This window comes from Pelobates fuscus, chromosome 1 (genome assembly GCF_036172605.1).
Source record: "Pelobates fuscus isolate aPelFus1 chromosome 1, aPelFus1.pri, whole genome shotgun sequence".
NCBI lineage: Eukaryota > Metazoa > Chordata > Amphibia > Anura > Pelobatidae > Pelobates > Pelobates fuscus.
The window spans coordinates 109,407,606-109,422,352 of record NC_086317.1 but is presented as its reverse complement, the minus strand read 5'-3'; the positions used below and the strand labels follow the sequence as shown (position 1 = coordinate 109,422,352).

The following is a 14,747-nucleotide window of genomic DNA, read 5'->3' as shown; positions in this document are numbered from 1 at the left end:
ATATAGGGACAGTGTGTGTATGGGGACAGTGTGTGTATGGGGACAGTGTGTATATGGGGACAGTGTGTATATGGGGACAGTGTGTGTATGGGGACAGTGTGTGTAGTGTGTGTATGGGGACAGTGTGTGTATGGGGTCAGTGTGTGTATGGGGTCAGTGTGTGTAGTGTGTGTATGGGGTCAGTGTGTGCATGGGGTCAGTGTGTGTAGTGTGTATGGGGACAGTGTGTATGGGGACAGTGTGTATATGGGGACAGTGTGTATATAGGGACAGTGTGTGTATGGGGACAGTGTGTGTATGTATGGGGGCAGTGTGTGTGGGGTCAGTGTGTGTAGTGTGTGTATGGGGTCAGTGTGTGTATGGGGTCAGTGTGTGTAGTGTGTGTATGGGGTCAGTGTGTGTATGGGGTCAGTGTGTGTAGTGTGTATGGGGACAGTGTGTGTATGGGGACAGTGTGTATATGGGGACAGTGTGTATATAGGGACAGTGTGTATATGGGGACAGTGTGTGTATGGGGACAGTGTGTGTATGGGGGCAGTGTTTGTGTGTATGGGGGCAGTGTTTGTGTGTATGGGGTCAGTGTGTGTAGTGTGTGTATGGGGTCAGTGTGTGTAATGTGTGTATGGTGTGTATGTATGGGGTCAGTGTGTGTATGGGGTCAGTGTGTGTAGTGTGTGTATGGGGTCAGTGTGTGTATGGGGTCAGTGTGTGTAGTGTGTGTATGGGGTCAGTGTGTGTATGGGGACAGTGTGTGTATGGGGACAGTGTGTGTATGGGGACAGTGTGTATATGGGGACAGTGTGTATATGGGGACAGTGTGTATATGGGGACAGTGTGTATATGGGGACAGTGTGTATATGGGGACAATGTGTGTATGGGGACAGTGTGTGTAGTGTGTGTATGGGGACAGTGTGTGTAGTGTGTGTATGGGGACAGTGTGTGTATGGGGTCAGTGTGTGTATGGGGTCAGTGTGTGTAGTGTGTGTATGGGGTCAGTGTGTGCATGGGGTCAGTGTGTGTAGTGTGTATGGGGACAGTGTGTGTATGGGGACAGTGTGTATATGGGGACAGTGTGTGTATGGGGACAGTGTGTGTATGGGGACAGTGTGTGTATGGGGACAGTGTGTGTATGGGGTCAGTGTGTGTATGGGGGCAGTGTGTGTATGGGGTCAGTGTGTGTATGGGGGCAGTGTATGTTGGGCAGTGTGTATGGGGGCAGTGTGTATGGGGGCAGTGTATGTGGGGCAGTGTGTATGGGGTCAGTGTGTGTAGTGTGTGTATGGGGTCAGTGTGTGTATGGGGTCAGTGTGTGTAGTGTGTGTATGGGGTCAGTGTTTATATGGGGACAGTGTGTGTATGGGGACAGTGTGTGTATGGGGACAGTGTGTATATGGGGACAGTGTGTGTATGGGGACAGTGTGTGTATGGGGACAGTGTGTGTATGGGGACAGTGTGTGTAGTGTGTGTATGGGGACAGTGTGTGTAGTGTGTGTATGGGGACAGTGTGTGTAGTGTGTGTATGGGGTCAGTGTGTGTATGGGGTCAGTGTGTGTATGGGGTCAGTGTGTGTATGGGGTCAGTGCGTGTATGGGGGCAGTGTATGTTGGGCAGTGTGTATGGGGGCAGTGTGTATGGGGGAAGTGTATGGGGTCAGTGTGTGTATGGGGGCAGTGTATGTTGGGCAGTGTGTATGGGGGCAGTGTGTATGGGGGAGGGGAGGAGGGAAGGGAGGCTTTTTAATAAAAAAAAAAAAAAATGTATTTAATAAAATATATTTATGTCCCCCCTCCCTTCTTACCTTTATTGAGGAGGAGGGGGGACATTTCTGGATCCCTGGTGGTCCCAGTGGGGAATCCCTGGTGGTCCAGTGGTTCCAGTGAACTCTAGCCCGCGCTCCAGGGCTAGAGTTCACTCTCGCGAGATTTGGAGCGTTGCCGTGGTAACCGCGGCAACGCTCCAAATCTCGCGAGAGGAGGACCCGGAGGAGCTGCTGGTAACAGCTTCCGGGTCCTCTCTCCCTCCCCTTCCGGTCGGCTGTCAGTAATGTGCCTGCGGACCGGGGAGGGAGATCACTGATCTCCCTCCCGGTCTGCAGGCACAATGCAGGGCTGGCACTTGGGCAATGTCAGCCCTGCACTAGCCGGCAGGGGAGAATCTCGGGGGGGGGCAATTGCCCCGTTGCCCCCCCCACTGGATCCGCCAATGATTTGAACAGTTGGATTGCTTAACTTGAAGAATCAGTCTTTTTAAAATGTGACCATACATATTTTGAATGCCTTGCTAGTAAAATATATTATAAAAGTAAACTGTTACATATCTTTTAAAGTTTCACAATGCACATTGCCTGCAACTGCTCCTCCAAGTATATAACTAACAGTAGGAAGAAACACTGTTACACTGGGGTACAAAGCCCAGGACTCTAGGTGGGCGATCTAACATGGTGCCTAGGTCTCTGGGAGATCTTAATCAACTTCTCTTACTCCAGCATGAGACTACTTTTGATTTATTGGCCTGATCTTTCCCTATAATTGCTCAGTAGCCTCTAAATACCATCCATTACTCAGTGATGTAAATCCCCATAGACAGCAATGTAGTGTGAGCAGGGGTAAATACCAGGAAATCCAGTTATCAATAGATACGTGGGGCTCCCTTCTGTTATCTGGGGCCATTGGTGACCCCAGACTTTTAGATGAGCAGTGCATATAGCCCTTTACATCTGTAGAGAACACTGCAACTGAGTGATCAAGCTCCGCCACAGTGATTCTCTCACTGGATCTAGTAATTAAGAGATCCCTAAGGGTCTGAACAGACCTTGGAGGGTCTCCTTCTATGCCCCAATGGCATTTTGATTAGTGCTGGGTAGTGATGTCGCGAACATAAAATTTTCGGTTCGCGAACTGCGAACGCGAACTTCCGCAAATGTTCGCGAACCTGGCGAAACGCCATAGACTTCAATAGGCAGGCGAATTTTAAAACAGGACTCTTTCTGGCCACAATAGTGATTGAAGGGGAGGAGGAGACCTACTCTCCTTCCCCCCCGCCCCCCCCCCAGGCGGCGGGTGGTGGCCATAAAGATAATGAGGGGGGGACCTACTGTCCTCCCCCTCTCCTGCCCCCACCCCTGGGCGGCGGGTGGGTGACATAATGATAATGAGGGGGGACCTACTGTCCTCCCCCCCAGTCCCCCCCTGGGCGGTGGGTGGGGGCCATAAAGATAATGAGGGGGGGACCTACTGTCCTCCCCCTCTCTGCCCCCCCCCGGGCGGTGGGTGGGGGCCATAATGGTGATGAGGGGGGACACCTACTGTCCTCCCCCCGGCCCCCACCCCTGGGCAGCGGTGGGGGCCATAAAGATAATGAGGGGGGACCTACTGTCCTCCCCCTCTCCGGCCCCCACCCCTGTGCGGCAGGTGGGGGCCCTAAAAATAACAATAAGGGGGGACCTACTGTTCCCCCCCGGCCCCCACCCCTGAACGGTTGGTGGGGCCCTAAAAATGACAATAAGGGGGGGACCTACTGTCACCCCCAGCCCCCACCCTAGTCACCCCCTCCCCCCTTACCTACCTACGACGAGGTCCGTCACTCAGGGGAATGCGTTAATGACGAGTGACAGACCTCATCCGTCACGCGGCAAAATTAACCCCAGATCGCCACAATCGTGGCGATCGTGAAGTTAATGGTGCTCCGGTCTACCTCTGTATTAGAGGCAGACCGGGAGCACCGGATCGGGCTGTCCCAGTACATGTGCCCGCTCTGACAGCATGTCTGAGCGGGCACATGTGCTCTGTATACTCACCTTCGCCTCCCTGCCCTTCCAGGTTCAGTGTGAAGTGCAGGGAGACGGATCAGTGCTGATCCTGCCCCCTGGTGAAAAAAAAAAGTTAAATTAAAATCCCACCCCCCTTTACCCATTTTAATAAAACATTAACCCCTTCCCTGTAAATTGATCACTGACTGCAGTGATCAATTGGCAGGGATTACATTTTACTATGATCTGATTTTTTTTTTAACCCCTGAGGGTTAATTCTTTTTTTTTTTTAACCCTCAGGGACTACATTTATTTTATTAATTAATTTAAGTATTTTAAAATTATATATTTAGCTAGCTGGGGTGGGTGGAAGTTAGTGGGGAATTGGGGGATTTAGTGTTAGTCTAACTAGGGGTTAACGTTAAAAAAAGTTTTAAAATAAGCTTTAAAAAGTTAAAAATTAAGTTAAAAAAAGTTTTTATAACGTTTAAGTAAAAAAAAAACACACCCCATTACCCAGTCCAAATAAAAATTAACCCCTTCCCTGCCAGTCGATCACTGCCTACAGTGATCAAAACACAGATCACAGTATTATACTGTGATCTAATTTTTTTTTTAACCCCTGACGATTAACTTTTATTTATTTTTTAATCCTCAGGGGTTCAATTTATTTAATTAACTAATTTAAATATTGTATAATTAAATATTTTTTTCTAGGTGGGGTGGGTGGGAGTTATGGGAAAATTGGGAATTTACGGTTAGTGCTGCTTACTGCTAGTTAGGGGTTAACGGTAAAAAAAAAAGCTTAGAAAAATGTTAAATCTGTAAAAAAAAAGTTTTAAGAAAGTTTAGGAAAGTTTAAAAAAATTAATAAGCAAAACAAAAGTTTAAAAAATAGTATTAAAAAGTAAAAAAAGTAAAAAAAAAGTAAAAATATACATTTAAAAATGCTCATTACCACTACACCTAGAACAAACTAGAGAAAAAATGATCCCACGCTAAGGTTCAAAATATGCCTTTTGAATTACCCCAGGGTGTATTCTTTGATAAATAGTATGTATTTGTGGGGAAGTTTCAATAACCAACCATCTAAACTACTCCAAATTGGAACATGGACACAGCGTAAAACTTCAAAGTTAGAAAAAAACTGAATGGCTGTCTCTCAAATGTGCCCCTTCAACATCCACATATACCTGGCAAGGTACATATGGGGTTATTGCTGTACTCAGACCACATAGCTGAGCAACATATAAGGTATTATACAGTCGTAGCACACATAAGGTTTGCAAAATATACTGTGCAAACTCACTTTGTGTGTCAAAAAGGCAGAAAAAATTCTTATTACCACTACACCTGGTACAAGCTAGCGGAAAAATTATCCCACGCTAAGGTTCAAAATATGCCTTTTGAAATACCCTGGTATGTCTTCTTTAAGAAATGGTATGTCTTTGTGGTGTAGTTTGAATTATATAGCCTGGTAAAATACTCTAAAATGGGACATGGGCACAGCGTAAAAATTTAAAGTTTGAAAAAAACTGGAATGACTATGTCTCAAATGTGCCCCTCCGATGTCCACATATACCTGGGAAAGGTACATACAGGGGTATTTTTGTACTCAGCTGACATAGCTGAGCAACATATGAAGTATTATACAGTCGTAGCACACATAAGGTTTGCAAAATATACTGTGCAAACTCACTTTGTGTGTCAAAAAGGCAGAAAAAACGCTTATTACCACTACACCTGGTACAAGCTAGCGGAAAAATGATCCCACACTAAGGTTCAATATATGCCTTTTGAAATACCCTGGGGTTTATACCCATGAGCTGTTCCACGCCTTCTTTATACTTTTTTCTTCTCATCATTCTTGTACAGTATGATTTTAGTTTCATCTGTGCAAAGAATAGTGTTTTGGAACTGGGCTGGCTTTTTTTAACCCCTTAAGGACACATGACATGTCTGACATGTCATGATTCCCTTTTATTCCAGAAGTTTGGTCCTTAAGGGGTTAAAGATGTTTTTGGCAAAGTCTAATCTGGCTTTTCCATTCTTGAGGCTTATGAATGGTTTGCACCTTGTAGTTAATGCTCTGTATTTGCTCTTGTGATGTCTTCGATTTATTGGAGACTTGGATAATGATATGCCTACCTCCTGGCAAGTGTTCTTCACTTGGCTGGATATTGTGAATGGATTTTCTTTGCCATGGAAAGAATTCTACGATCATCCACCACTGTTGTTTTATATGAACTTCTTGGCCTTTTTGAGTTGCAGAGCTTACCGGTGCATTCTTTTTTTTCTCAGAATGTACAAAACTGTTAATTTGGCCACTCCGATTATTCCTGCTATCTCAAGGATAGATTTTTTTGCATCCTAAGGATGGCCTGTTTCACTTGCATATAAGCAGAGGCCTACCCAGGTGTTAAACATTCCTAGTGGGTGGAGATTTTAGGAGTATATAAGGGTTGTTGTCATTAGCTTGGCTAATATAGCTTGGTTGCTTCATCTAAGTGTTGCTTCTAAGTGTGTGTGGTTGGAGATATTCTGGAGAGTTTTACAGAAGCTTCAACTGTCTAAGATTTGTGCTAAGAGTTTTCTTTTTTACTGTTACAGGTAAGATTCATCTGTAGGAAAAGGCTACTGATTGCACAAGGTTTTATTTCCTGTTGGTAATTATAAGGCATTTTATTTGATTAGTTAGCTACTTGCTATTGATTGCTATTTAAATTAGCTATTGTTTGCAAATAAGCAGAGGCCTACCCAGGTGTTAAACATTCCTAGTGGGAGGTGATTTTAGGAGTATATAAGGGTTGTTGTCATTAGCTTGGCTAATATAGCTTGGTTGCTTCATCTAAGTGTTGCTTCTAAGTGTGTGTGGTTGGAGATATTCTGGAGAGTGTTGCTTCTAAGTGTGTGTGGTTGGAGATATTCTGGAGAGTGTTGCTTCTAATTGTGTGTGGTTGGAGATATTCTGGAGAGTGTTGCTTCTAAGTGTGTAGTTGGAGATATTCTGGAGAGTGTTGCTTCTAAGTGTGTGTGGTTGGAGATATTCTGGAGATAAACTGGAGTTAATCTGAGGTATTCAGGAGGATAAATAAAAAGTTAAGATTCGTTTGATTTAAATTATTCACCTCATTGGAATGGCAGACTTAGTTCAGTGTAATAGTTGCTATGCATTTGTTTCACGTTCCACTTTTTGGAGGTTTGGTTGTTGTCTAATCTGTAGACAGTTCTCTATCTTGCGGCAGGAGATTGTATTTTTGAAGTCTGAGATTTGTAAATTATCTGGTAAACAAACTCAGGCTGGAACTGCTGCAAAGCCACTGCCGCAGAGACATACTAGGAATGGTAGGATCTGGTAGACTTATAGTTGTGGATAAAAGGCATATTGCACAGTCTGTTGCTCTACATAACTAATTTTCTGCACTTTCAGAGTGTAATGGTGTTATGGAGACAGGCACTGAGGCTAGTGGTGTTGTGGAGACAGGCACTGAGGCTAGTGGTGTTGTGGAGAGAGGAACTGAGGCTAGTGGTGTTGTGGAGAGAGGAACTGAGGCTAGTGGTGTTGTGGAGAGAGGAACTGAGGCTAGTGGGGTTGTGGAGAGAGGAACTGAGCCTAGTGGTGTTGTGGAGAGAGGAACTGAGGCTAGTGGGGTTGTGGAGAGAGGAACTGAGGCTAGTGGGGTTGTGGAGAGAGGAACTGAGCCTAGTGGTGTTGTGGAGAGAGGCACTGAGCCTAGTGGTGTTGTGGAGAGAGGCACTGAGCCTAGTGGTGTTGTGGAGAGAGGCACTGAGCCTAGTGGTGTTGTGGAGAGAGTCACTGAGGCTAGTGATGTTGTGGAGAGAGGCTTGAAGACTATGGTGAGGCCTAATAGAAAGCAGTTGTTGTTGGGGGATTCAATCATAAGAGGTGTGGAGATGGACAATGGTGGTCTTGTGAGGTGTCTTCCAGGACAGGAGACGTATCTGTAATATTGTTAAGCGAGCAAAGCAGGAAGGGGAATTAGATGTACTTGTCCATCTAGGGACACATTACTTGGCTTGCAATGAGGTTTCAGAGGTTAAGGAAGTTTTTAGTGTTTTTGCCAATGATATACGGCAGGTTGCTTCCACACTGTCATTCTCTGAAGTTCTGCCTGTGCATAACACTCAGAACTACAGGCGGATGCGTATTAGGGACTTTAACTTGTGGCTTGGTGAATGGTGTCGGGAGCAAGGATTTGGCTTTATTTCTCATGGTAGCTCTGTTTGGAATGGAAATAAACTGTACAAAACAAATGTTCTCAGTGAGCAGTTCAGAGGTTTTGCTAGGATGTATTTAAACTAGGAGGGGGGGCAAAAGGGTGATAAAACATCAATCCAATTGTCGCCCAAAACAAGGACAGAAGGTGCCTGTAGCAAATGGGTTAAAAAAATAAGCTTAGAGTCATGTCTACAAATGCTTGCAGTTTAGGGAATAAGATCCATGAACTTGTGGCAATAATGGCAACTGATAGTGTAGATTTAGTCGCTGTTACTGAGACATGGTATAATGAGAAAAATGACTGGGACATAGCAATACCAGGGTACTCTTTATATAGAAAAGACAGGGAAGGCAGGAAAGGGGGAGGGGTGGCCCTGTATGTGAAGGATAGCATAAAATCTAGCTTAATAAAAGTTAGTGAGGTGAACATAGAGTCCGTTTGGGTTACGTTAGAATTTGGTAATCACACAGTAATTCGTGTAGGTGTGATTTATAGGCTCCCAGGACAAATTGAAGAGTTAGATAATCTACTAGTTGAGGAAATAGCTAAAATGACAATGAAGGGGGAAGTTATCCTCATGGGTGACTTTAATCTTCCTGATGTGAATTGGAAAACAAAAATAGGTGCTTGTGCCAGGAGCACACATATTCTAAACTCCCTACTGGGATTGTCTCTAATACAAGTCATTGAGGAGCCAACTCGTAAAGAGGCCATACTAGATTTAGTGTTAACAAATGGAGATTTGGTATCCGATATTACTGTAGGTGAAAGTTTAGGATCCAGTGATAATCAGTCAGTGTGGTTTAATATAAGAACAGTGACTGAGTCACACCACACACAAACAAAAGTTTTAGACTTTAGAAAAACAGACTTTTCTAAAATTAGAATATGTGTAAAGGAGTCATTATCAGACTGGAGCAATTTAAATGGCGTCCAAGAGAAATGGGATTATTTAAAAGTTGCACTACTGAAGGCAACAGAAAATTGCATTAGGCTTGTCAGTAAAAGCAAAAAATTCAAGAAACCACTGTGGTACTCCGCAGATGTGGCCATAATAGTAAAAAACAAAAAGTTAGCATTTAGTAATTATAAAGAAACCCAGAGTGAGGAAGACAGAATGATCTATAAGATTAGGCAGAAAGAGGCTAAGCAAGTTATAAGAGCTTCCAAATCACACACAGAAGAGAAAATAGCACAATCTGTAAAAAGGGGGACAAAACTTTTTTTTAGATACATAAATGAGAAAAGAAAAGTAAAACAAGGATTAGTTAGATTAAAAACAAAAGAAGGAAGGTATGTAGATGAGGATAACGGTCTAGATGACTGCCTCAATGAATATTTTTGTTCGGTATTTACAGATGAAAATGAAGGAGAGGGACCTCAGTTAAGAAAAAGGATAAATTAGTTATTTATTACACGTGAGTTTACAGAGGAAGAGGTTCTATTTCTACTAGCAAAAGTAAAGACAAATAAGTCAATGGGACCTGATGGAATACACCCAAAGCTATTAAAAGAGCTTAGTGGTGTACTAACAAAATCATTAAAAGATTTATTTAACCAATCATTGATAACAGGAGTAGTCCCAGAAGATTGGAAGTTGGCGAATGTTGGGCCCATTCACAAGAAAGGTAATAGGGAGGAGTCGGGCAACTATAGGCCAGTAAGCCTTACTTCAGTAGTGGGGAAAGTGATGGAAACCATGTTAAAGGATAGGATTGTTGAATATCTAAAAACACATGGATTTCAAGTTCAGAGACAACTTGGCTTTACTTCAGGGAGATCATGCCAAACTAATCTTATTGATTTTTTTGATTAGGTAACTAAAATAATAGATCAGGGTGGTGCAGTAGACATTGCTTACCTAGATTTCAGTAAGGCTTTTGACACTGTTGCACATAGAAGGCTTATCAATAAACTGCAACCTTTAAGTTTGGATTCCAATATTGTTGAATGGGTGAGGCAGTGGCTGAGTTACAGGCAACAGAGGGTTGTAGTCAATGGAGTATATTCGAAGCTTAGGCTTGTCACCAGTGGGGTACCTCAGGGATCTGTACTTGGACCCATTCTCTTTAATATTTTTATTAGTGATGTTGCAGAAGGTCTTGATGGTAAGGTATGTCTTTTTGCTGATGATACTAAGATATGTAACAGGGTTGATGTTCCAGGAGGGATAAGCCAAATGGCTAATGATTTAGGTAACCTAGAAAAATGGTCCGAGTTGTGGCAACTGACATTTAATGTGGATAAGTGCAAGATAATGCATCTTGGACGTAAAAACCCAAGGGCAGAGTACAGACTATTATATAGAGTCCTAACCTCAACATCTGAGGAAAGGGATTTAGGGGTGATTATTTCTGATGACTTAAAGGTAGGCAGACAATGTAACAGAGCAGCAGGAAATGCTAGCAGAATGCTTGGTTGTATATGGAGAGGTATTAGCAGTAGAAAGAGGGAAGTGATCATGCCATTGTACAGAACACTGGTGAGACCTCACTTGGAGTATTGTACGCAGTACTGGAGACCGTATCTTCAGAAGTATGTTGATACCTTAGAGAGAGTTCAGAGAAGGGCTACTAAACTGGTTCATGGATTGCAGGATAAAAATTACCAGGAAAGGTTAAAGGATCGTAACATGTATAGCTTGGAGGAAAGACGAGACAGGGGGGATATGATAGAAACATTTAAATACATAAAGGGAATCAACACAGTAAAGGAGGAGACTATATTTAAAAGAAGAAAAACTACCACAACAAGAGGACATAGTCGTAAATTAGAGGGGCAAAGGTTTAAAAATAATATCAGGAAGTATTACTTTACTGAGAGGGTAGTGGATGCATGGAATAGCCTTCCAGCTGAAGTGGTAGAGGTTAACACAGTAAAGGACTTTAAGCATGCGTGTGATAGGCATAAGGCTATCCTAACTATAAGATAAGGCCAGAGACTAATGAAAGTATTTAGAAAATTGGGCAGACTAGATGGGCCGAATGGTTCTTATCTGCCATCACATTCTATGTTTCTATGTTTCTATGTTTCATTGAGAGCTCCTTTGACCGCATGTTGTTGGTTCAAAGCAACAACTCCAAATGCAAGTTCCACATCTAGAATAAACTCCAGATCTTTTACCTGCTTAATTGATGAATAAATAATGAAGGGAAAGCTCACAACTGTTCATGAAACAGCTTTTGAGTCAATTGTCCAATTACACATTAAGAACTGTAATTCCTAAACCTTTCTTACAATTTCAATGTGAATATGCTCAGATTAAAGCAGAGAGATGGCACTTTAAGCCCATATTCATTATTTAACTGTAACTTCAATTTATTTTGGTAAACAGCAGAAATAACAAAACTTGTGTCTGTGTCCAATTTTCTTTCAGACCTCACTGTATGCGTTTAAATATTTGTTTAAGTATATTTATTTGAACAATTAGGTTGTATGTATTGATATATATGACTTGTCAATGGTGCATTTTTAAACAGTTTAGAATATTTCCTTATTTAGATTTTTCTTTTTTTTTATAACCTTTCTTTGTTTTAAATCCGTTGTTATTGAATATTATTCTACAACATGTCTTTCCGTAGCTCTGGTGTACATTTAGATGTGGTGTAAGTCACATAGTTTGTAAGGAAATAGCAATGATGCATGGCTAAATGTTCCTAACTTCTGCTATTTTGTGATTACTTCTAGATTTTAATCAGACCCTGAATGTTTCTAATTATTTAACAAAGTAAACATTCTCAGAGTATCACCATTCCTGAAGTCATTATCTTGTTTGTGTCTTATTTTCTGAGACACAATATTGCCAAACATAAGTGACCTTCTTTAACAAGCTTTCTATTTGGCTTGAAGTTAGGTTTTGCATATCTAATTATTGGGAAAAAAAAGTCATTAACCCCTTAAGGACAAAACTTCAGGAATAAAAGGGAATCATGACGGAATATATCCGTCATCTGTCCTTAAGGGGTTAAAGGAAAATTGAGTTGCTTGGAAATTGTTGCTAATTCCCATAATTTACTTGGCAGTAAGCTAATATTTTAGGGGAAAAAATTATAAACGTAACTGCCATAACCTATACATAACTAATACTGACATAACTTGCATTTTTTTACTGAGTATAACATTTTGATTTGAATGTCCATTGCTAGTGAAAATATAAGTGTAATAATTAAAAATAAAAATTATTTATTTTAATGTGGGAACAAACATTTGTTATGTAATATAGGGTCGAAATTCCTATATAGAATGTAAAGAATCCATTGGTGTCTTTTTAAGAGTCTTGGTGTACTTTGTTACGGTAAACTGTGGATTCTGAAACAGTCCGGCAAGGAATTCTTCTTCGAGGTAAATTTGTTTAAGTCCGTTTTCACAAAACAGTGAAATGAGAAGTTGCAGTGCGCAGAGTACACTGGAAGATATTTAGCAAATTCTGACTAACAAAAAAAATCAGCTATCTAAATATTACTTTGGCAAGCAATGATTACAATTGTACCAAAAAAAAGGTCATTAGTCATATTTCGGCTGTCCTAAACAAACAGTCTTTTTCTCGGAATGAATTGGCATATGGTTATCTCGCAGGTTTAAGGTGTCTGTTAAATCATTATCCCAATTCCTTACAAATTTTAGGTTTCAACCAGAAAATAGTTTTCAAAGTTCTACCAGAGTTTGCTATAAAACAAAATTAAAAATTGAATCAGTTGAACAAAATGTTTCTCCTGTGTCTAGTACTATTCTACATCATACTTTAAACAATAATATTACAAAATTCTGTAGTTTTTATCCAGACCCACTTTGGCTTAATTGTGAAGTATTCTCAAAACGGCAAACACCAATTTTGTAAGTTTTCCCAAATTCTTGGCCAGAGTCCCATTAAAATCATCTGAGATTTAGTCTGACATGTACAACTGATTGGCAAATTGCCAGTTGACTTAACAACCGATTTCTACATTAGCAGAACACTCCACACTTTTACCAATGGACTACTTGCTCTTTGATATAGTGAGTTTGAAACCAAATTCTAACTTCTGTGCCTATATTTTGTATGAATCATCACTAACATTTTTTAAGAACAACTATTAAGTGGATACTGTAGGCACTAGAAACCTTTAATCTCATTGAAGTGGTGATGGTGCCCGAAGTCTCCTAACATCATCCCTCCATTCGGTGGTAAAACTTTTTTGTATGGTCTAACACTGACCACCTACAATGCAGACTGTACTGAACATATGGCTAAGGCAGAGGTTACACTGAGATAAAGTGGTTTCAGTGTCTAGAGTGTCCCATTAAAAATGTATGACTGGCTTAGATGTATGTTCTCTATTATTTAATGTTGTATTTCAATACTTTATATGTTTTTTAAATAACCTAATTACTATTTTAATCATTTTGCAGGAACAAATATAAACCATTCCTCCTATTTGTGTCCTTTGCTCAAGTCCATACAGCTCTCTACACTGAACAGAGATTTAGAGGAAAAAGCAAACATGGTCTGTATGGAGATGCAATTGAAGAAGTAGATTGGAGTGTAGGTAAGATATACTATTTGTGATGGTAAACTAAAATACTAAAAAAATCTTGTTTGTGCTATTATACCAATCCATATACAGATGAGATTAAATGTTCAACATACATTAAAAAATATCATACTCTAAATTTAAACACAGAGTTACAATTTTATTAATGCAGTGATTATTGTACAATACTATTATAATTTAAATATATAGAAAATGGTGGCCACGAGACACAGAAATATAAAATATCAAATATGATTTTTATGTTTTTTTTATCATTATTTTTTACACTTTGACTATATTGACCTTAAATTTGAAATTCACTTTGAATTCTCACTTTAGAGAGTATCCTCAAAGGTTAACGTTACCTGTGGCTGTCAGAGGCAATTCTTTAATGTTAATGCAAATCACAATTCCTCATTATACCAGTGTCATTTTGGTGTCAATAGTGAAGCAGATCACCTCTTCTCCTCATACCTTTGTCATTCTGGTGTAGAAATTGGCATGGACCACCTCTCCTCAGACTAGACTTGGTGATTTGTTTAGATCAAAACTGTAATGCATTGGAATTTGGGCTCATACTTAGGGCCATACCTGGATTAAATTCCAAAACTCTGAACCAAAATATTCCTTAAGCAAAAACCACCCAAAATGCACCAGGGCTGAGCTTATGTGTTTCAGGTTATGATTCTGGTTTCCACTCGATGCGCCAAAAAAAGAGAGAATTCATAAAAAAGGAAGATGATTGATTTCAAGTAAGAAATTAGAAATATAGGGGAAAAAATAGCAGTAAGAAGTCATACATATTTATATATTATTTTAATGGTAGAGTTGTACAGTGATCGCTAGCATACAATCCACAAAGCATCTATGAAGAAAAGAGGGCTAGTAATCTAGATTAGGTTACTGCCCCACCCCTGTAAGCTGTTAAAAAAGATAAAAACTATTCAAAGTCGATTGGATCAAGTCTAATAAGGAAGGCTACAGGTACCATTCTAAAAATGTATGCCAGTTTTGGTAGAATGTATGCCTTTATTATATGTATACCCCCCTCCCCCCACCAGGATATTTCTAGACCTTTCCATATTTTGTAGTGATCTCTTAATTTTTTTTTGTTAGGGGTAATAGATTGATTTCCATTAAATTGCTTGGAAATATGAAAATAATTATTGAAGTGTGATTTAGCTCATGTAAACCTGAACATCCTATTCAGTTGTATTAGTTCTTTTTGTTTTAAATTTTGCTCTAGTA

General features: G+C 40.6%; 1 protein-coding gene across 1 annotated transcript in view; it reads left to right on the top strand.

Moving 5' to 3' along the window:
- Nucleotides 1–14,747, top strand: part of STS (steroid sulfatase) — a 333,313-nt gene that overhangs the window by 122,411 nt on the left and 196,155 nt on the right. Inside the window, exon 6 of the mRNA XM_063450160.1 lies at nt 13,378–13,514. Within this exon, the coding sequence (XP_063306230.1) occupies nt 13,378–13,514 (137 nt within the window). The remainder of the gene's footprint in view (nt 1–13,377; nt 13,515–14,747) is intronic.